General features: G+C 47.3%; 8 protein-coding genes and 1 non-coding gene across 9 annotated transcripts; 3 read left to right on the top strand and 6 right to left on the bottom strand.

The window, feature by feature from the left end:
- Positions 1-379: 379 nt before the first annotated feature.
- Positions 380-489, bottom strand: BU24DRAFT_t14. Its single transcript has one exon. It is a non-coding gene; the product is annotated as a tRNA-Met (tRNA).
- Positions 490-1,021: 532 nt separating this feature from the next.
- Positions 1,022-4,839, bottom strand: BU24DRAFT_431461 (P-loop containing nucleoside triphosphate hydrolase protein; the record flags this gene model as incomplete). The annotated part of the gene is made up of 5 exons (XM_033529869.1): positions 1,022-1,348; positions 1,421-1,597; positions 2,777-3,075; positions 3,122-3,248; positions 3,304-4,839. 5 exons carry the CDS (start codon positions 4,837-4,839, stop codon positions 1,022-1,024), a joined length of 2,466 nt encoding a protein of 821 aa, XP_033388130.1.
- Positions 4,840-7,756: 2,917 nt separating this feature from the next.
- BU24DRAFT_489676 (uncharacterized protein) lies at positions 7,757-9,361 on the top strand. Its single transcript, XM_033533657.1, has 3 exons — positions 7,757-8,419; positions 8,471-8,493; positions 8,547-9,361. The coding sequence occupies exons 1-3, from the start codon at positions 8,121-8,123 to the stop codon at positions 9,143-9,145; spliced, it is 921 nt and encodes a 306-aa protein (XP_033388129.1). The 5' UTR covers positions 7,757-8,120; the 3' UTR covers positions 9,146-9,361.
- Positions 9,362-11,282: 1,921 nt separating this feature from the next.
- BU24DRAFT_489675 (acid protease) lies at positions 11,283-12,610 on the bottom strand (the record flags this gene model as incomplete). Its single annotated transcript, XM_033533656.1, has 4 exons — positions 12,386-12,610; positions 12,189-12,329; positions 12,013-12,136; positions 11,283-11,947 (listed from the first exon to the last, which is right to left on the bottom strand). Exons 1-4 carry the CDS (start codon positions 12,578-12,580, stop codon positions 11,283-11,285), a joined length of 1,125 nt encoding a protein of 374 aa, XP_033388128.1. The 5' UTR covers positions 12,581-12,610.
- A 563-nt stretch (positions 12,611-13,173) lies between these two features.
- Positions 13,174-13,782, bottom strand: BU24DRAFT_406409 (uncharacterized protein; the record flags this gene model as incomplete). Its single annotated transcript, XM_033525764.1, has 1 exon — positions 13,174-13,782. One exon carries the CDS (start codon positions 13,780-13,782, stop codon positions 13,174-13,176), a length of 609 nt encoding a protein of 202 aa, XP_033388127.1.
- Positions 13,783-14,391: 609 nt separating this feature from the next.
- On the top strand, positions 14,392-14,922 carry BU24DRAFT_459419 (uncharacterized protein; the record flags this gene model as incomplete). Its single annotated transcript, XM_033531725.1, has 1 exon — positions 14,392-14,922. The coding sequence occupies one exon, from the start codon at positions 14,392-14,394 to the stop codon at positions 14,920-14,922; it is 531 nt and encodes a 176-aa protein (XP_033388126.1).
- Positions 14,923-16,061: 1,139 nt separating this feature from the next.
- Positions 16,062-16,947, top strand: BU24DRAFT_459418 (uncharacterized protein; the record flags this gene model as incomplete). The annotated part of the gene is made up of 2 exons (XM_033531724.1): positions 16,062-16,544; positions 16,612-16,947. 2 exons carry the CDS (start codon positions 16,062-16,064, stop codon positions 16,945-16,947), a joined length of 819 nt encoding a protein of 272 aa, XP_033388125.1.
- A 654-nt stretch (positions 16,948-17,601) lies between these two features.
- On the bottom strand, positions 17,602-18,603 carry BU24DRAFT_386901 (lytic polysaccharide monooxygenase). The gene is made up of 2 exons (XM_033524946.1): positions 18,062-18,603; positions 17,602-18,004 (listed from the first exon to the last, which is right to left on the bottom strand). Exons 1-2 carry the CDS (start codon positions 18,445-18,447, stop codon positions 17,650-17,652), a joined length of 741 nt encoding a protein of 246 aa, XP_033388124.1. The 5' UTR covers positions 18,448-18,603; the 3' UTR covers positions 17,602-17,649.
- A 510-nt stretch (positions 18,604-19,113) lies between these two features.
- Positions 19,114-19,944, bottom strand: BU24DRAFT_127196 (uncharacterized protein). The gene has a single exon (XM_033520964.1). The coding sequence runs from the start codon at positions 19,742-19,744 to the stop codon at positions 19,310-19,312; it is 435 nt and encodes a 144-aa protein (XP_033388123.1). The 5' UTR covers positions 19,745-19,944; the 3' UTR covers positions 19,114-19,309.
- Between the last annotated feature and the right edge of the window lie 396 nt (positions 19,945-20,340).

The raw sequence follows: 20,340 nt of genomic DNA, 5'->3' as shown, positions 1-20,340 counted from the left end.
GGTCACGGTTGTTCGGCAAGGGACTGGTGGATGTGAGATTTCATAAGGCTTACAAACGAGACTGGGATGGGATGAGGGGGAGGATTCGTTTATCAGATCTGACATCATATTGTTTCTCAGGAATGCTGTACGGTGAATGTCATGCTTTTTTGATGATGCAAAATGCGATAGATAATATGTGATCCCACAAATGACGAGACTCCTGCGGCGAAAAAAACCAACCTAAACCTCTACATTCCCGTGCGATTAAGTAGGCAAAAAGACATTGCACCCCCGCCACCCCTATCCATCCATCCTGTGACCCCACAAACACAGTTTCAGCGCATCCAACTCCGAACAAAGACCTCAAACTGGCAAAAAAGAATGATAAGAACAATGATGTCCCGTGCCAGACTCGAACTGGCGGCCTTGGGATCTCCACTTCTTAGGAAGCAGTCACAGCATAAAGCGCTATGAGACCCACGTGATAACCAACTACACCAACGAGACTTGTTGGAAGATTTCGAAAATTATAATGCCTATATAGTATGTCAAAAGAGAATTTGAGGAGTTTTGGTTCGGGGTTTTCTCCATGATGATGGTGGGGGGTCAACGGGCCAACGTTTGTCGACTAGAGTGATTAGCGAATGCAGGGGCTGGCTGGTTGGTTGGTTGTTCACCAACCATTCCAGTACATCCTTGTATTTGGTCAGAGTACAAACAAGCAAACAAAGAAACAGAGTGGTTCAATGATGTCTAATTTTCCTTCAACAGTATTCTCGCGGTTCTGAAGTATCCGAAGTTAGTCATCACGATGGTTGTATTCATCTTGTTCATTCAATTGACGAATGAATTAGTGTCCTGTCTTAAGTCGGCGAAGGTCGTTGTGTACAAACATTGACTAGTTCAATTATAATTTCGTATATTATTACAGTGTCGATTACAGCCCCGTTTGATTTTACTTATGTATGTAGTGTCCCATAAACGCCGCATTACTTCCACTATACACAGTATGTTGCTTTCACAATGTGATGCCTGTCCATTAATCGTACTTTCCACTCTCGTTGATCAGACCAGCTGCAACGTTTTCCTTCACGGTTTTATGAGACCACTCGGGTGCCTCATCCTTGCCATTGTCCTCTTCCTCATCGCCCTCTTCTTTCGTCTTGTGGACCGTTCTCGGGTCGTGTTCGGCAGGCGAATAGACGGTGATCAACTCCAAGGGCTTGTCTCCTCTCGTGACGAATTGGTGTTGCGTACCGGCTGGGACGACTACGACATCACCGGCTTGAACCTCCTGGTCCTTTCCGGCTACTGTTGCAAGTCCCTTTCCACCGGTGAAGAGGAGAATCTGATCAACAGTGTGGACCTATTTGTAATTCAAGTCAGTTCTATGTTGGAAAGACATTGGTATATATTTATGAATAGTCCATGCACTAACCTCGTCACCAATTTCTCCATTCACGGGAACCTCCATTGCCACAAGCTGGCTGAAGAGTCCAGTATGCAAAACCGTCCTGAAGTCACCAAACTTCCTCTCCTTGTTGAGTAGTCCTGCGAAATGGACCATTTCATGCTTGGGCGGCTTGTTCTCACGGTTTCCGGCCATTTTGAATTTCTGAGCGGCGGACGATATTTCTCTGGTAGGACTTGACGACAAACTGCGATTGTTCTTCGGCGTAAGGGTCGCTGTCTTTGCGAGATTGATATGTTGGGAGTTGAAGTAGGAAGGCGTGCGGTGTGCGAGGCGGTAGGAGGTGAATTGTGCTGTTTTGATCATGGGGGAATGATGGCAGTGTTCTTCTTGAAGTACTTGTACGTTGGTGGATTCATCTTGTGCCATCATCTTTGCTTTTGTAATTGATTTATTATGCTGTATGGTCTCGAACGCGATGACGTCAGGATTGGGAATCTATGATGGTCGGATCTCCGGGGACTGCTAATGGATGGTGTCGCGGCTCGTGCCGGATGTCTCGCAGGGCTTTGTGTCTGGATCATTATTGTTATTCATAATGTTTTGAAGGGTATCGATTATTGGTGAATGGACGGTTGTAGCTAGGCGGGGTGAGACGTTAGCATGCTCGTACCTGGATGGCCGCGCGAACGCCGAATGAATAAGCGCGATCTACGAGAGAATAACGAGTTTGATGCGAAGGATCGTCGAGATGAGGCGATAATTCGGTCTAAGTAAATCTATTTCCAGCGACGAGAAAGAATACGGATTGGCTCCAACGGGAGACCTAGAGGTAGCAAGGCGTGGCTTTACAGTACGAGGTATGTACATAGGTGGACAATTACTACTACGGGGTATGAGAGGAGACTAATATACAGATCGCATCCATCCAGCTTTTCTCCTGTCATTGCCACCATCTATGAAACAAGGTTACAATTGTCATGAAGATCGATCAACATCCCACACAACACCATGCAGGGCTGACCTTGACTTCCAATGTTCGAATGATCGAATGATCGAAATCGCCAAGAGGTAACACCACCACCATGCCATACAGTCGTTGGATGCCCCAAGCCCCAACCCACTTCTCTAGAACAATTGAAACACATACAATATATATCGCCAAGGTGATATATGTCTTTTCCATGCAGACCATCTGACGCATGCTCCGGGAGGACCCTTTGTTGAGGACGCAAGGTGACGGCGCTTATGTAGTAGATACTCAGCCGAGCAGCCGATATCAGAGCAACTGGTCAACAAACATACTTTGAGACTAGTTGACCGCTCTTAGACTTATCTGCGCCTTTCAGCTGTGGAGACATTCTCCTCCTCTTCCTCTTCCACCTGTTCCAGGTCGTTTTCGATCTCTTCCTCTTCCATGATTCTAGGCTCACGAGTGGGTTGCACATCCCCACCGTTTAGTTGCCATTCCATCAATTTGCTGAATGCACCATCGGGTCTAGAGGCAAGCTCTGAGTATGTACCCTCTTCTGCCACCTGCCCATCGTTGCTGATGACTATGATACGATCCGACCGCTTGATCGTGGAAAGGCGATGTGCAATGCTGATGGTTGTATTCTTCTCCTCAAGCAACTTGCCAAGGGCTTGATTGACGAGCGTTTCGGACTCAGCATCGAGAGCGCCTGGATTTGTTAGAATTATCCACTTGAATAGGTTTCTGTCACATACTAGTTGCTTCGTCGAGTATCAAGATGTCAGGTTGCTTGATTAGAGCTCGTGCAATGGCAATGCGTTGCTTCTGACCTCCAGAAAGCTGTGTGCCTCGTGCTCCTACATGTGTCTCAAGTCCATCAGGCTACAATTTGTCAGTTTTAGCCGTACTTGTACGCTTGCGAGGACTTTCTACTTACAAAGTCGCTGATGAATTGACAATTGGCTTTGCGTGCTGCTGCTACTATCTCGGCACGAGTAGCCTGGGGAACTCCGTACGCAATATTCTCAGCGATAGTTCCAGAGAATAGGACAGGCTCCTGGCCAACAAAGCCAATCTTTCTTCGTAACTGCTTAGCATTCAATTTGGTGATATCGCGACCATCGATAGTGATAGTTCCTTCGGTGGGGATGTAAAATCGCAACAGAAGACTTGCGACGGTTGATTTCCCCGCTCCACTTGGTGCTACGATTGCGACGTTGATGCCTTGGTTGATTTTAAAGTTGAGATCCTTGAAGATGGTTACTTTGGGCCTTGTTGGGTAACTGAACGTTACATTCTTGAATTCAATCGGTCCACGAGCAGATCTGACAGGTTCGCCTTTGGTCGGGGATATTGTCGGATTGCGATCCTGCAGTTCAAAAAGGCGACTAGCTGCACCGACACCTTTCATCATCTCACCCCAAAAACCTGATAGACCCACCATGCTTGAGCCAGCATATGCCGTGTACATCAGGAAGGAAGTGAGTTCACCAATGGATATGGCACCCGATTTGACCATGCCCCCACCAGCGTAGAGAACTGCAATGATGGTCAAGTTACCCAGAAGTCCAGTACTACCGAAGAAAGATGCGGCAACAATTGCTTCTTTCTTCCCGAGTTGGAATATTCTCTTGACTTGACGGTTATATCGAGCCGCCTCTTGAACTTCCCCTGCAAATGCTTGGCTCGTTCTTACGTTTCCTAGACGTTCCTCGGCAATCTTTGTCAGGGTACCTAAGTTCTTCTGGATCTTGCGGCTGATATTCCGTAAAGCCCTGCCGGACACGAAAGCGACGATAGCAATTGGCGGGCCTATCAGTGCCAAAATACCAGTGAGTTTGAGACTGACCCAGCCCATCATGACGAACCCAGCAGCACCACTTACGCCAGAGCGGAGACCATCAGACAGGTTCTGGGTAATGCTCTTTCCGACAATGATGGTGTCCGAGCCCAAGCGAGATATCAGATCACCCACGCGGTTCGCATCAAAGAATTCAGCATTCTGGATGAAGGTCTTTCGGTACAGCTGTGATCGTAGACGGGCGACGATTCGTTCTCCAACGATACGTAGGATAATGATGCGACCGAAATTCGCGGCGGCACCGGTGGCCAGGACTGTAGCCAGGGCAACGTAAAAGGTGGTGATATCCAGGCCAAAGAGCATTTCATTGGATCCTTCGGCTTGTGTTGCGATGTCCAGAATCTTTCCAATGGAGAACGGAACAGACATTGAAACGGCCGACGAGATGAGTAGAAAAAGGAATGCCCATGATAATGATCCCAATTCCGGTCGCGCGATCTTCAACAGTCTCCATATTTCGCTCATGCTCCCTTTTTGACCTGATCCTGATCCGTCCTTGCTCAATTTTGCGCTGAGGTTTACTTGTGCAGCTGCAGACGCCTTTTCCGACTTCACAAAAGCCTCTTCCTCGGGCTCGGCTTCTTCCACATTAACAACTCCTTTCTCCTCCATCTCCTGCTTGTATGATTTCCGCACATTACTTGTAATATTACTGCTCTTTTGCACCTCTGCTAGGGATCGTGACGCGCTGAATACCCGAGACGGTAGTCGTGGTGGGGAGGGGTTATGGCGGAAGGTGATGGGCTGGAGGAAGCCATTCGGCTGTGGTGGGACTATTGTCTGCCGCGGATTGGGTCGTAGAGATGATGCTCTCCGGATTATTGAACTGTCAAATCTGTTTTCCGTCCGTATTCTTGAAAAGAGAGCTCCATTGCCAGTACTCTGCCAGGCCTTGGCGGTAAAAGTAAGCGTGCTGCGCATGGCTCAGCACGCGAGAAGGTAGACAGAAGGTGTCTACCGGAATCGAAGGGAAGTCGAATTTGCAGTGAAGACGTGCCACATGTCGAACGGATGGGTGAGGAAAGGTTACGCCAGAGAGCGCGTGGGGGGTAATATGAGGTTGAGTCGCGGAGGCGCTCCTAGACAAAAGTTCTCGCCTCGGAGCATGACGAAACGACTCCCATCCCTCTAGGCTCTAAACCCACCCACATGCAAGTAACAACCACCGGGAATCGGCGCCATCTCCCATTCCGATCCCGTCCGGGCTAAAATCTCTCAGCCGTCTTCGCATAATGTGCATCCATCCATCTTCCATCTGCTATTGTTTGCACCCTACAACCCCTCTATATACAATTAACATCAGCAATACAATCGCTCGTACATCGACATCTTCAAATCTCTAAAAGAACATAGCTCATGGCAGTGCAAACTTCCAATCAGATCGCCGAAACTCCGTCTCAGACCTACCTCGCTACCTCATTTCGATTAATACAATCACCAGCAAACCGGACTTAATCAGATGAATAGATACTAGATACGCACAGGGTGGTCGCTCCAATTTATCTCTTATTCCGATATACCTTTGACAATTTATCTTGGGGCTTTGACTACCCAATCAAAGCAAGAATTTGATGTTAATTGCAACTCTGACGCGTGCTAGCTCACGATTGATTCCTATGTCCATGTACATAAAAGCCCTTCCCAACGAGCACTTCCTCTGTAAATGCATTCACACCAATGAGTATATCCAACTCAGCCAGACAAGCAATACATCTAGCTACGCTATGGCCAGTTGATTAATCACTGACCTTCTCTTTCGATAAGTACCATGTTGAGTTGACAACAGTCATTAGACTCCTCCCTGGCCATCCGTCACAATTACTGCATTGGTCAAATTCCTTGCAGCCGAATGAACCGATGATTGCGACTGTTGATGCATAGTTTGTGCTTTGCGTCTTTTCTTTGCTAACCAAACCAGCAGTGTGCCACTGACTCCGAACAGCACGACTAGCCCGACTACCATCCCGATAATGGCACCGAATGGAACATTTGTTTCGGTTTCTTCTTTCGTCTTGCGTCTGAAGTTTGTCGACATAATGAGGAATCACGCCAACGGAGCGTGCAGAGACGAATTGCGTCTGATGATGTGGTTCCCTGGCAATTGGCTGCAGCGAGCTTTGAATCGTACTTTTGCAATGAACCAGGCGGAACAAAGCTACAATTCTATTAGCAAGCCCGACTTCTGAATATAAAAGTTTAGGTTTGCAGGATGAGTATGGTTCCACTTACTAGTAGCAATGCAGTTATTAGACAATTACTTGAAGGATGGCAGATACTTTGTTTGAACAGCTCTTTTCCAAGACAAAGGAGAAACAGCTGGATTATTTCGAAGATCTGGTAGAGTGGTCGATCTATCAGGTACTGTACACCGTGCAATTCCAAACACACTGCTATAAGTACCAGTAGGGACAGGGAATGATATTCGGGTTAGAAGTCCTTAACCCGTCCCTATTCGTCTGGATGTCTCACTCCCATTGAGACCTATCCAGTGGTTCCACTCCCTCATCGGCGACCTCGCTCCAGCAAGCACAGCTTCCTATTGTTCATCCCAACCCCCGACTATTGCTAAGCTGTGGCTAACGACTTTTATATTGGACCATGGCAGCTGAAATGACAAGCTGTAGCCAAAGCCCATCTTCAGAGTCTGAAATTGAATCGTGAGCGAAAAGCGAATCGTGAGTGATTTCATTCGCTTATTTACTATTTACTCATTTCTAGGGCTTGATTAATGATATCTGTTGAGCACTCAAACATCAAGTAGCTTTTATGGCACACATAAGACTTCAATTGGCACCAGAAGTCAGCATGTACGCCGTGCATATAATGTTTATTTACCTAGGAACTTATATGATGTCTCGCCTACTTCGGGAATAATTGGGATCAGCCAAAAGTGCTGAGGTCTGGTACCAAGGACATTTTGGAAAAGACGAGATTCCTTGGCCTCATGTTGGATGGCAATTGTTGCAATGAAAGCATGATTTAGGCCCCCCATTCGGCCACACCAAACGCGGGCCGTCTCAGGCACCATATTCAAAAGTTGGCTGGGCAGACATTGGAAGGACTATTATGCCGCAAAATGATACCATCATGAGGACGAGTTTCCATTGGCGAAAATTGACGCCGTTGGGGTTCCCTTTCACCATGAGGTGAGAGCCATTGCGGGCGCGTCGATCCTCAAAGAATTACCAATAACCCGGCGCGACAATGTTAGTACGTCCATCTCGTAGGGGTTCCCATCTTTACATTGCCAGTGACGGACGATTTCCTAGTATCCTTCCCTCCAACTTGATGGGCTTCTCCATAATTAATCCATCTAATCTTCCGAGTACTAGTCTATCTTTGGTCTACTTTGCTCATTGGTAATAACGCATCATTTTTCGGTTCATGATCACAACTTATGCCAATGTTGATTACCCCTGAAGAACTGGTGTCAGGAATTTCAGGATGCTCGTTTTCATTCGGAACAACCCAGAAGCCCCCAGGTCTAAGGACATGGGGTTTCGAACCCAATCCCCCATTAGCAGACATGCACCGAGCCAGCGCCAATTACGGCCGTTGCCCTTATGGAAATGCAAAATCAAGCATGTCAGGTTAATAACCCGTCCTTCGCTAAGCCCGCGCCGGCCCCCATTTGGCCCAGTTCTTCCGCTTCTTAACGCAACGCAAACCTTGCACAACAGCGTCGTGCAAGGTACTTGGCCTATCAATCGTCCTTGAGGGTGATACTGCTGGTACGACCCGATACCAAACTCGGGGTTTGGTGCTTGGGTCAGCCCCTCGTCCTAGGAACGTGCTTGCAATCAGTCTTGTCCCCAGACTCTAATAAAAGAGCAGCCGTCGACGCGGTCTCCTCGCCTGCTTTTGCGTCTTCCATACCACTGTCAGCGACCAAAATGGTAAATCCACTTCGATTGTCGGCGCTTCTGTTTGCGGGAAACGCTTTCGCCGCGTACAGTGAACTCTTCTTCGCGACAGAGGAGTCTGATTGGAAATGCCCAAGGCTGTCTTTCAAGTGCATAGCACCATCAATATGCGCGCACGAAGGCTTACTCGACAAATATTATTGCTGCGCGCCAGAAGATGATGCGGTCTGCTGGACAGGCTCAGAAAGCTGCAAAGGTTCCGATGGGGGACCAAGTTCGACTCAATTAGGTTGTGGATCAGACAATGGCTACTGCTGTTTGAGCGGAAGGTGTGTTCTTCACTATCAAGGTTTAGGATCCTGTACTAATCCGTTTCCCAGGGAAGAGTGCACACAACGACGCAGTGAGTTCCATTAATAGGTAATTCCGATTCTTTGGCTGATAAAGAGTGCATAGATCAAATCAACATCTGCTGGGCAACACCTCCGAATCCGATGGCTGGCATTGGCCCCACAAGAGTCAACGAAACATATTCCTCTCTTCTGTCTGCAAGTCCATCGGCTAGTACATTGGCTTTCAAAGCAGAAGTTTTCCAGTCGAGCAGTACTTCCACGCCTGTTGCCACCCCAAGCGCAGCTACAGAACCGACGATCTCCACATCCACCCAGGTGGCCGCCACAACCCAGGCCAATACTGCAACCTCGTCGACAATTCAACCCGAGTCATCTTCCTCCTCTTCCGGTATTTCTGGAGGTGCGATCGCTGGCATAGTAGTCGGAGTGATTGGTGGTCTCGCGCTCATCGGAGCTGGCGCATTCTTTCTCTTCAAGAGAAAGAAGAATGATGCAGGCATTGAGTTGGACGGCAACCCGTATAACAGCAACGCTTATGCACACATTGGCCCCCCACAAGAGAAATATTCTAGCAACGCAGCACACGAAGTCCATTCCCCGGTTCAAAGCTTTCCGCCTGTGGAAATGGATGGCTCCGGATATAAGCCAATAGAAATGGAGGGAAGCAATCCTCCAGCAAGACAGCAGGGGACAGGAAACTAAAGAGGAGGTAATATGAATTGCGGTTGGATATTTCGGCCTGATGAAGCTTCGGCGCGATAGTCATGATATCTTCACATTTTGCGCTGTGTAGTCGCTATTTTCTTTAACAATTTTTGGTTAAGAATTCCCTCATGAGTTTCAATCATGGCGCCACTCCAGAGACAGTAGATCTATCCGGAAGAATAATAAAATTAAAATTATCAGATAAGCCAACGCGAAACTGATGGTGCCATCTTCAGTATTTACCTTACCATCCATTAGCTCTCTACATTCCGTCAACGTGTTGCTAACATATATACGACGTAGCTGTACTTTCATACGAGTACTTCCCCAACAGTCCGTAAATACTTTAAAAACAGTGCAGTTTAGTTTTCAGCCACTCCCAATGCATTCTTGTCGATATATGTTCAATATCAACACAACAACCACAAACGAGCAGTAAGTCCAGTAAAAAGTTATATTGGTGAGCTAACTAATACAAAGTTTAAAATATTAAATCTGATTCCACTCGTTGGGCATTCCTGATCCTCCGCTGATAGACCGGTAAAAAGATACTGAGGTTGATTGATACACAACATAAGATATTAGATCTGGCTCCACTCGTTGGACATTCCTAAACCTCCAGTGGTCAGGTCGAAACATACTGCCGAGAATACGTTCCCATCCTGTCATCCTTCATGTTGTTGGTTGTCGAGGATCCGCAAGAATCGGGAATACGTGGTCGAGCCTGATAAGCGGATGAACCCTCCTGGCCCTGTGAACGTATTCGTTCTTTGGTTTCTTGTCCAGGACTGAGAATAGGAAGTAGACTAGGATCGAGACTCGGTGGTAGGAAGTTTTTAGTCGAATTTCAGGATTCGGGTCAGTAGAAAGCCCTAGAAATGCTCTCATATTCGCCCAATGGACGAGTTGCCCCAACGGAAACACTGGGTGTAGTTTCCACGACTGCCAAATTAGGTTATCTGCACTAAATGTTGGTGCACCTGGCTTGCCTGGCCAGTCAGGGTCGCCTGGGTATGTATTTTCCCAACCTTCCTCTTCCCCCAGCCATTGCCTTGGTATAGTTTTTGTTCCGCAGAAGTTGCATGTCGAGGCTGTCCCTAGAACTGACCTACATTTGACCCACATACACACAGCGTACCAGCGTCCCGGTTCAGCCGTTCCGCGTAGCGGGGTGTTCGGGTACACGAAGGCCATATCTTTTGTCGACGATACAAATTCGAGTTATGCGGGTTGGACAATATCAAATGAGATCTCTGGGAAAGTATTATATCTGTTGCTAATCGTTTTCTTATGCTTGAAGGGATTCTTAAAAGAAGATAATATTTGAGGTCACGATTGATCAGTTCCACTTTACTTCGCAAGTTCTCATTTTAAATAGGCACGCGATTCAGTTCAGTCATTGTTATTGCAGTCACAATTTGTCTCAGTCATTGATGAACCATGTTCGGTTTGAATCATTAAATTAGTCAAAGTCAAACAATATCACTGTGGAACTGGTCACGGATCGTTCTCAGAGCTCCACACGCGAGCAATGTCACCCATGGATACTAAAGGAAGATTCATTGGCCTTGTGAGCCGTCATTCATGTTACAATTCATAATACACTAAGTGCCCTGTGGTTGCCATGACTGACCAGAGTCATCGAGGTATAGTCACATAGATATCATACACCTGACTTTGACGTATTCCAGATTATGATTGCAATCCACCACGAGTACGCCCGAACAAGCGAAGAATCTCGTGGCTTCGTCCTACTGAGTCAAGAAACCAAAGTGTTAATAATAGCAACATGCCATTGCAAGTACACGACAGAATTGGAAGGGTATCATCAACGTTATGAGTTTGTCTCGCTCCAAATTCTCTACTATTCACGCAGTCTATTATGTGCCTAGTCTATTGCGGTGGACATTCCCGTATCTCATCAAAGCTTGCTCTACATTGACGGTGGTAAAAAGACCAAGCCTAGGAGGAACAGAAAGTAAATCGTTGGACACGTAATCAAAGACAGCAAAGGTAGAACGCAGAAAGGGCAAACCAACCAGGCTGTCCCCAAATCTCGTTTGATTCCATTCCCGTATGTTGCCGTGGCACCTTCAATGACCGTTAACAAAGTCACACCGGGACTATGGATTACTCACATCTCGGTACCATTTATATTGACTTGAGTATTTGCCTCCAGTAGATCTAATGGATCGATTGGGAACCAGGAGTCCAAGAACTTCAGTTCCAAAAGTTGTGGCTTTGAACATTCAAAGATAACGAAGTTTCCCTTCCAATCGCTATCAACGGAAGTCCGACCATGAAGATAAGGAATGATAGCCTGAAAAGTGGCTGGGGAGAGACGGAGAGTAGACGCCCCAGAATCAATGATGGAAACGTGCTTTTGATCTCTCCGGACTCGACCTGGCGTTACGGGTATTTCAACACCGTTGATGCGTATGCCTTGCAATTCTGTAGACCACGCAAAGAATCCTGTATGGTCTAGCCTTTCAGGGCTGGTGGATTCGTCTGTAAATCTTGCAAAAGGAAGAACATCTCCATAGGTGATCTTGGAGTTTGTATGTTCTTCTGGAATGCCCCCCAGAGTGAGTCGGCCGAAAGGCTGACTTGGGTCCCCATAACGTGCGGCACTGAGCGAGAACATTGGCTTCTCGAGATGACCCTGCGCGATTAAAGTATCAAGAAAGGGTAGCAAATGAAACTTCCTCATTATAGATGAGGTCGTTTGCATGCCCAATGCAAGGTAACCAGCGAAAGAGCCATTCTCAAATTCATTCACCCACGCTTCTTCAATCAGAGCTATGCCAGTCAGATGAATGAACTTGAAAAATGTTTTCATCATATATTGTGGTATAAATACATACCTGCAGAGAAGTTCTTCACTTCCGTGTCAAAGATTGTCATTGGATTTGTCATAACATTTCCAATAACGCGTCCTCTGCCTATGAAAGTGTCGAATTTCTTGTTATGGTCAATAACGGCAACATTCTAAGAATCGTAAGCTCATTAGGATCAGCAGTGAAGAACTTCCTGGACGAACCCTAGCCTCGAAGCCTGACTCTAGTGAATAGCATCCACTTTCGATATCCGTTGAGTTACATTCTGCTGAAGCAACAATGCAGTCTCCAGACGATGTGTCAATGACGAGTGGTATAATTTGGTTATTGATCGTTACATTGACCTGACACAACGATTTGAGTAATTTTTTTGCCTTAGTATTACATTAAATCTGCTTACCAATTGGTATGTATCATCATGTCTATTAGGTGGGAGGAAGACGTCAAGACTAGCTATGTTCGCAGACGAAGTCAACGACACAACAACTGAGGGCTCGGCGATGAACTGTTGGAAGATCGTCAGAGTCCAAAAACATGCTGCAACGGTCCCTAGAATGAACGCAACTGCACCGAAATGGCACGGAACAGACACCATTTGGTTTCCAATGTTTTGAACATGCAGTTGGTGTTGACGCTGAGGAGGATAGACAATATGTGCACGGTGCAGATGGATTAGCAAAAGACCGGCACTGAACAAATATACACCCAATAAGTTACGATTTCCGTCGAATGCCCCAAGTTCGAAGCTAATGCATCGTAAGATACAATAAGCCCAGGATGTCTTCTCGCATCTCGGAAAGCCAACTCTAAAGCGTTTCCCTGAGTGACCATAGCCTATGCAAACCATTAACGCTAAAACCCAGAAATAACTACCTGCCTAAAAAGGAAGACTATGAAATCCCTCAAACAATGTTCTATCACTCTCAAAGAATTAGTTACCTAAATAAATGCAAGGCTCTGAGACACCTACTACAGAAACGATATCAGACTGGAGCAAGAAAGCTTCCGGACTTCCTATAGTTAACTTCAATGGGAACACTGTCGTACAATTTTCAATCATCACTTCAGGTGCAATAGTAAAATGCAATTCATTTGTAACATTGTCTCTCATATCCAGATATGTCGAAATAACCAGATTTCATTATTTATTTTGTGAGCCCTCCTGTTTGGGTATTTCCAATAGACATTTTAGTTCTTCTCAGGAGCGGCGCCCTCAGCACCTGGGGGAACAGTCCATCCGTGCTGGAATGCTCCCTCACGCTTCTCAGGAGCTGCACCCTCAGCGCCCGGAGGGACAGTCCAGCCATGTTGGAAAGCTCCCTCGCGCTTCTCGGGGGCGGCACCCTCGGCACCTGGGGGGACGGTCCATCCATGCTGAAAGGCTCCCTCACGCTTCTGCTTCTCAGGAGCGGCGCCTTCGGCACCTGGTGGGACAGTCCAGCCGTGTTGAAATGCTCCCTCACGCTTCTCGGGAGCGGCGCCTTCGGCACCTGGTGGGACAGTCCAGCCGTGTTGAAATGCTCCCTCACGCTTCTCGGGAGCGGCGCCTTCGGCACCTGGTGGGACAGTCCAGCCGTGTTGGAATGCTCCCTCTCGTTTCTCGGGAGCTGCGCCTTCAGCGCCTGGGGGAACAGTCCATCCGTGTTGGAAGGCTCCCTCTCGCTTTGCAGGGGCTGCGCCTTCAGCACCTGGTGGGACAGTCCAGCCGTGTTGGAAAGCTCCCTCTCGTTTGTCGTTTGCCACTGGGGCGGCCATGGCCATGGCAGCAAGGGCCAGAATGACGGAAGCGGCCTTCATGGTTGATGAGAGGATGTATTGAAGGAGGATGTGGGTTTGGTTTGTGGGTGGTGAGACAATCGTGTGAGAAGGCGAGTATGGAACGATCTTTATACTTCCAATGCTCTGGTGAACGACGTCCGTGGACCAGTATGTTGGAGATGATACTTCCAATTTCCATAGACACGAGGCACAAGGTTCCTCTCGCTGGCGAAGCTGACAGGCCTACGGTGATGCATGTCCTAACTTCATTAGCGACTGATTCGTATGGGGATTCTGTGGGGATTGTTGCAAGTTGGTTTTGACGTATTGCACCTTCTCTTCCAGGCAATTGCAAACATAACATCTGATACTTGGCTGAGATCGGCATGTAGATACGTACGCGAGGTAGAAATACGAGTTGCTGTAACTTCGTGTTGTAGAACCTATTTGTTATGAAGTGGTCCAAGGTCGATGAATCATACTGCGTTAAATGCTTGTTAACTGCCTTCCCATTTCATGCTAGGAAGTATCGGAAGTATCACGTCAATTGTTTCTCTACTCACGCTTCCATTCCCTCAAACTCCCCGTACTTCTAATTTGGATTCAACGATACTCTCATTAATTCTTTCTCTTGTTACGGCTATCACTATGGCAGAAGGACGCTTCAAAGATGTTGCATACAATTCGGTCGAGGGCAGTGACAACGACGGCTACGTAGCGCCGCCTAGACAGCAAACCTTACGATCAAAGGCATGGCCTTTCGTCACGGGTGTGTTGACCAGTGTCGCTATCGTGCTAGTTATTGTCGCTGCTAGGCACATCATCGAGCCTCGACAAAAGACTGCTGCAGAAATCGAAGACGAAGAATGGAATCATTGTGGTCGCTCAAGCAAAGTCGCCATGGAAAAGGGCTGCGTCATGGAGCCACTCTTCTATGGCTGGATGCCACCACAATGTGTGTTCCAGGAGCTCACCACTCAATACCCAGTCTTTGAAGACCGAAAGTGGTTCAAGGACGAGAATATGACCCTTCCAATTTCTAGTGAGTCGCTGTGGAAGGGCGAACATAACACCATCTATACGGGAAGGCAAGTTCCGGTGACACTAAAAAGTCCAAAGCAATCCATTGACATCAATGATCAGATATCATGGGGAGCATTGTCTTTTCCAGTGGCGTAAGCTGCAGTTTGCAATGGACAAACGTATGGAATTTCTAGACAACAAGACAATCAGTGCACACCACACTGGCCATTGTGCAGATCAGCTCGCCGTAGGTTGTGAAGGCGACCACGATGTCAACACTGTGGGACTTGGCTTCTATCGGTGTAGGAAGACGGTTTGGTAATCGCGGAATACTGGGAATAACTAGCAAGATTACGAAATCACAAGTTAAGAATGTTGTATCCTCTTGTTCATCACGTAACAAGACGAGAAGCTGGATGTTGCGACAAGTGCCTCGTATTCGTGTGTACAGACGATAGATACACGTAATTACCTGTAATGCTTACGATTCATGTAAATTATATTTGAATGGAGATACGAGTTAGTTTGACGTTTGTAGAAGGTGAAATGTGCAATTGTTCAAGTCTCCACGGTTACAACGGTCCAATACCGTCGTGGGGCCCCATTCAACAACTAACGCTCTGCCGTTTTGTACGTGTACACAGGCTTCAAACGTCTGACTTATCGATACAAGGTGCGAAGCGATGTCATTTCTCTAAGAAATAGTTACATATTAGATATCAGCCAAGGCGGACACAGACCCTTGCCTCGTATTGTAAATGGTTAATGGACTCAAGCAAGTCTGGGTAGGTAGCAAGACACGGGAGGGAACTCTTGATTCTATGCCAATTCCTACCGATGCCGCCAATCTGAATCTAATCATGCAATCGACATCGTATATGGCCACAAAAGGTCATTGCTGCCACCTCCACACAGTGGGCTGAATACGAAATACCAACGTTAACCGTCCACGCTAGCAGCCGGCTCGTACCTGCGGCTATTTGTACCCTTAGAATTCCCGAGAAGCTTGATATTTCGACCGACCGTTGGTATGCACATGTAAATGGGGCTACTGTACCTTACCAGGTCAGGCAGCTGGCTGTGTGAAGATACCCCAGCTATGGAATCGTAGTTGTTATCGTTGGTTCTCCACAAAGGACACCATTTTCGAGGCTCCACAAGTCACCATTATTGTCTTCACCTGCTTGTTTTCAGTAGGAACCCTGGCGTCTTTGCAGGCAGAGCGGAGTGTTGTTTTCTTCTTTCCTTTCCTCCACAATTCCTATGCCATATTCACACATGCATTGAAACACAATATGAAAGACGAATTGTCAAACACCGGCCTTTTGACCGCCGAGGAGACATCCTGGAAAGAGCAGAAGCCCCAGCGACCGCGATGGCATTGGATCGTCGCACTTGTTTCCTCACTCCTCATCACTAACTTCCTAACCTTCATTGTCACTTTCAAAACCGCATCCATACCCTATGTTTCTGTTGCCACTCCCCCGAAAGGAGTTCCGAGGATCCTATCAAAGATTCCAAAGAAACCAGGGCCGAAATTCTTGAACTCGACGTTCTACGATCAGAACGACGACATACTATGGAAACACTCGTCGCACGAAGTCGAGCAGGCTTGGCATAATTTGACTCAGGGTGGAGGCGGACTCCTCATGATATCGAAAGAAGACGCTGCGCAGGCCGACATCGATCCCAAGAGGCATGCGTACTGGAACAATCCAGAGGCCGGCCTAGTCGGTTATCCGGTCGGAATAGAAGTACTTCACCAAGTTCATTGTTTGGTAAGTAGTTTGCATACTTTGATACATAGCAAAGTATAAAGGAACATCGTGGGCTGATAGGGAACAGAACCTCATACGGGCAAACTTATACTACAATCGTGGGTTTACGGAGAAGAACTGTGAATACACTGCTTGCGGTGTTCCAGAAGACTACGCACAACTCCACATAGACCATTGCGTAGACTTGATTCGATCTCGTCTCATGTGCACGGCTGATGTTGGTATCGTTCCCATGATCTGGCTAGGTGACAAGGGCAGGATCACGGGTGATATGGGTAGAATGCATACGTGTCGCAATTATGATGCAGTGCGACAATTTGCCATCGATAATGCCCGAGGAGTGCCGGAGCTGGGTGTGGTAAAGCCAGCAAAGGACGACTTCCGTGTGGACGATTACATATAATGTACATATAATTAACGACGCAAAAATACAAACCATTTCAATCATTTTTCTGTACTTTTATCATGCTGAAGCATAGTGAGTTGGCGTTCCCATGATGACTGGGTCACCGTGTAGTTCTGAATGTATAGTCATGGACCTTGGTTACCTTGGGCGATGATGTGTGAGACTCTGTTCAAATGGTGCTAGAGGACTGACTTATTGGCACTTATTTGTGATAATGCTACGAGAGATGCGTGGCATTGGGCGAAAATTCCGAAGAAGTCATACTTCTTTGTGACCTTGATTGCTGCACATAAAGAATTGTAGGAATTGACTATATATAATCTAAGGGCAAGGTGGGAGATGGAAGGCGTGTCTTCGTGGCAAGGAGAAGAAGTTGAAAAAACACGAGAGTTGAGAATCATTGACAGTAGGTCCACACCATATAGTGAGCTTTGAAGATTCGTTAGTATGCATTATTCAATATGTAGGTCAATAAAAGAGTAGAGGCATGGAAAGATTACAAAGGCATTAGAACGAACGTCGTCTATCTACCCTGCTTTTCGAGTATCATATCCAGTCAGTAGGGAATGCACTTCAGGACCATCTTTCAATATAGAGTCGATGCAAGCATCGGTATGTGATTTGGCTAAGTATGTACCAGGAGCAAAAGATAAAGTATATACAGTGAACAACCCCTTGTCTGCCTTCGACGTGTTACACCTAGCAAGTGAAGACCTTGGGTCCGGGGATGGTGTATGCCTGAGCCTTGTAGGCATCGTAAGTGATACCGGCATCAGTCGCCTTGTAAGCTCCTGGGAAACCGACAAGGCTGGAAGGCTTGGTCGTTCCCGATCCAGTGACCTTGAGCTGATGGCATCCAGGATAGAACTGGGCACCGGGGTACTGATAGGCAGAATGGAGAGCGATGATTTCGTGACGGACGAGGTAGTAGCCTGGAGCAAGGCAAGATGGAATGGTGTAGCTGGCAACAGCACCAGCCTTCATCAGAGGCGTAGCTCCCCAGACGTTAGAGGTGCCTTGGCGGCCCTCCTCTTTGATCTTGAACCAGACCGCTCTGTGCTCAAATATTAGCCAGCAATCTATGTTGGGGATGGACGACGGGTATACTTACGCAGAGCCCGGCATGTAGTCGTTACAGCCGGCATCAGGGCAGCGAGCCATGTAGGTGATGACAGGACCCACGTGGCTATCAGGCCACAGAGTCCATCGAAGGTCAACCTTAGACCCGGCAGCAGCCTCAGCATGAAGAGGAGCGGGCTTTGATCCATCAGTGCCGTATGCCTTAGCACCATTGCACTGAACGTCCGCCAATGTGACATCCTCGACTGGACCGTTTCCAGGGATAAGTCGAGAGATACGTTGGGGAGCCGGGTTCATGTAAGGATCTTGATATGGCTGGTAGAAGGTGAACTCCTTGCCACCAATAGTCGCGTTGTCGACATAGCCATGGGCAGCAGCAACGGCTACGAGGCCAAGGGTCTGGAGAATGTACTTCATTTTGATTGAGCTTTTTGGATAAAAGAATGACGATCCTGCGTAGAGTGAAGAAGTTACGAGAAGTGAATGAATACAAAACGAGTGCAACAAGCTCAAATAAATGAATGGAAGTTTGGTACCGAATGACCTACAGACCGGGAAACGGATGATGAAGATGCATCCTTATATAGACCATAAATTGAATTGCATGACCAAAACAAATGAAAGGCTCCTTTTCAGTAGCACATGTACTACTTGGTTTGAAACCAGCGGTGGAAATATTGCTTGTAGGCGATCATGAACGGAGTAGAATTGATTAAACGAAACACGCTAGGGCTGGATGGTGAGGTCTTGGGACTTTCTGTGAGCGCTAATACGGCGTACGGACCGATGATATGTGAATGGCTTCTTTGAGGAAAAGTGAGGTAGTATTGCTGGGCAAAGCCATCTACCTATTGTGCTATATGTAGTCACAGGAGGTGAAGAAAGCATACTTTAGGTTACATTCAGCTTTTACTGTCATTGATCGATTGTCTTAAACACTTTTTGAAGTTCGATTCTTGAAATGAAGGGGATTGGTGGAGCCCAAGATTCCGTAGTCGTCTCAGATGGTAGATCCCACGTGACCTCTGTCAACCGCTCACTCAGTGAGTTCTCGATGACTGTACGCCGGAATTCTCGCCGTGATTTTTCCAGATACTCTATTTGATATGATGCCAAGCGGAAGGGGCTCCCGGAAGTGTTGTCGAATGCAAGCGTGAAGGTGGTGCCGCATACAACGTGAAATGAGATCGAGAGGAAAGCATCCCAGAAATAGGACTTCAGCTTTCCATAGCTATGGCCCTTTGCGGGGTCGCTTCCTCTTTGCCTTTGTACATCCCGGTCATTTCTTCTTGTCGTCTTTCATTGCTCCAAAATCGGGTTCGGCTTCCCACCTCTGCACTCCGTCCGGAATTGGCACGACAGCTGTCCTGCAGAAGATGTGTGTGGCACCACTCCAATCTAAGCCTTCAAGAACGCCACCCTTGACTGCGACGACTTTTGGATCTCCATATTCAAGGACATGTGCGTGTAGGATGCGGCTACCGCAGCGGCTGCAAAAGTAACAGTTCTGTTTACGGCCACTGTCGCATGTGCGGGAGAAGTAGGTAACAGCCGGGTTTGACTCGTCCAATTTGAAGAATGGGAATATTGCAGATGTCCCGAAGGCACTTGCGGATTGTTTGCGGCAATCAATGCAATGGCAATGATAGAGTCTTGTTGGTGTGGGCGTAGGTGTTGTAAAAGTCACAGCTCCGCACTGACAGGAACCGTTCATCTTGGGGCTAGTACTCCGTAGAGCGAGATGTCTAAGTGAAGAGGTAGTCGTTTGTAAGAAACATGTACAATCAAGGCCCAAGAACACCTCGGAGGTTGATGTGATGTAAATAGATAGACCCTATGGCATAATTACCGACACGTGCTTCCCCACATTCGGGCGGGGTTGTCAGGCCTATCTGGGCACTCCAGGTAGACATGCAATTCTCGAATTGCCGTCCCAGTATTAGCCCCAAAATCCCAATCCAAATACCAGTACCCAGTCCCAACTACGGGGTCATCAATGATGCGTAACGAAACTGATGCCGGATTATAGTTCTTGCTCCAGGACAGCAGTTTGAGTCAAAATTTCTGTAGTTTTACTCACGCTAAAATAGATTGTCCTATCCAGAACGTGAAAGTTACAGCCTTATCTTCGATATAGCCTGAGACAGTACGCTTGTATTCACAGCAAATATGTTTCCTTCAAACAGTGCCTGCTGTGGCACTGGGGGATGCGGACAACGCTGAAGTCGGAAAACCAGTTGGTCAGAAATGAGATGCTCTCCAGTAGGAATGAAAATATCAGAAAGATTGTGCCCGGTCAAGCCGTATTCA

Source organism: Aaosphaeria arxii, assembly GCF_010015735.1.
Source record: "Aaosphaeria arxii CBS 175.79 unplaced genomic scaffold BU24scaffold_2, whole genome shotgun sequence".
NCBI classification, from domain to species: Eukaryota; Fungi; Ascomycota; class Dothideomycetes; order Pleosporales; genus Aaosphaeria; species Aaosphaeria arxii.
The sequence above is the reverse complement of the archived record's forward strand: the minus strand, read 5'-3'. Positions and strand labels throughout refer to the sequence as shown.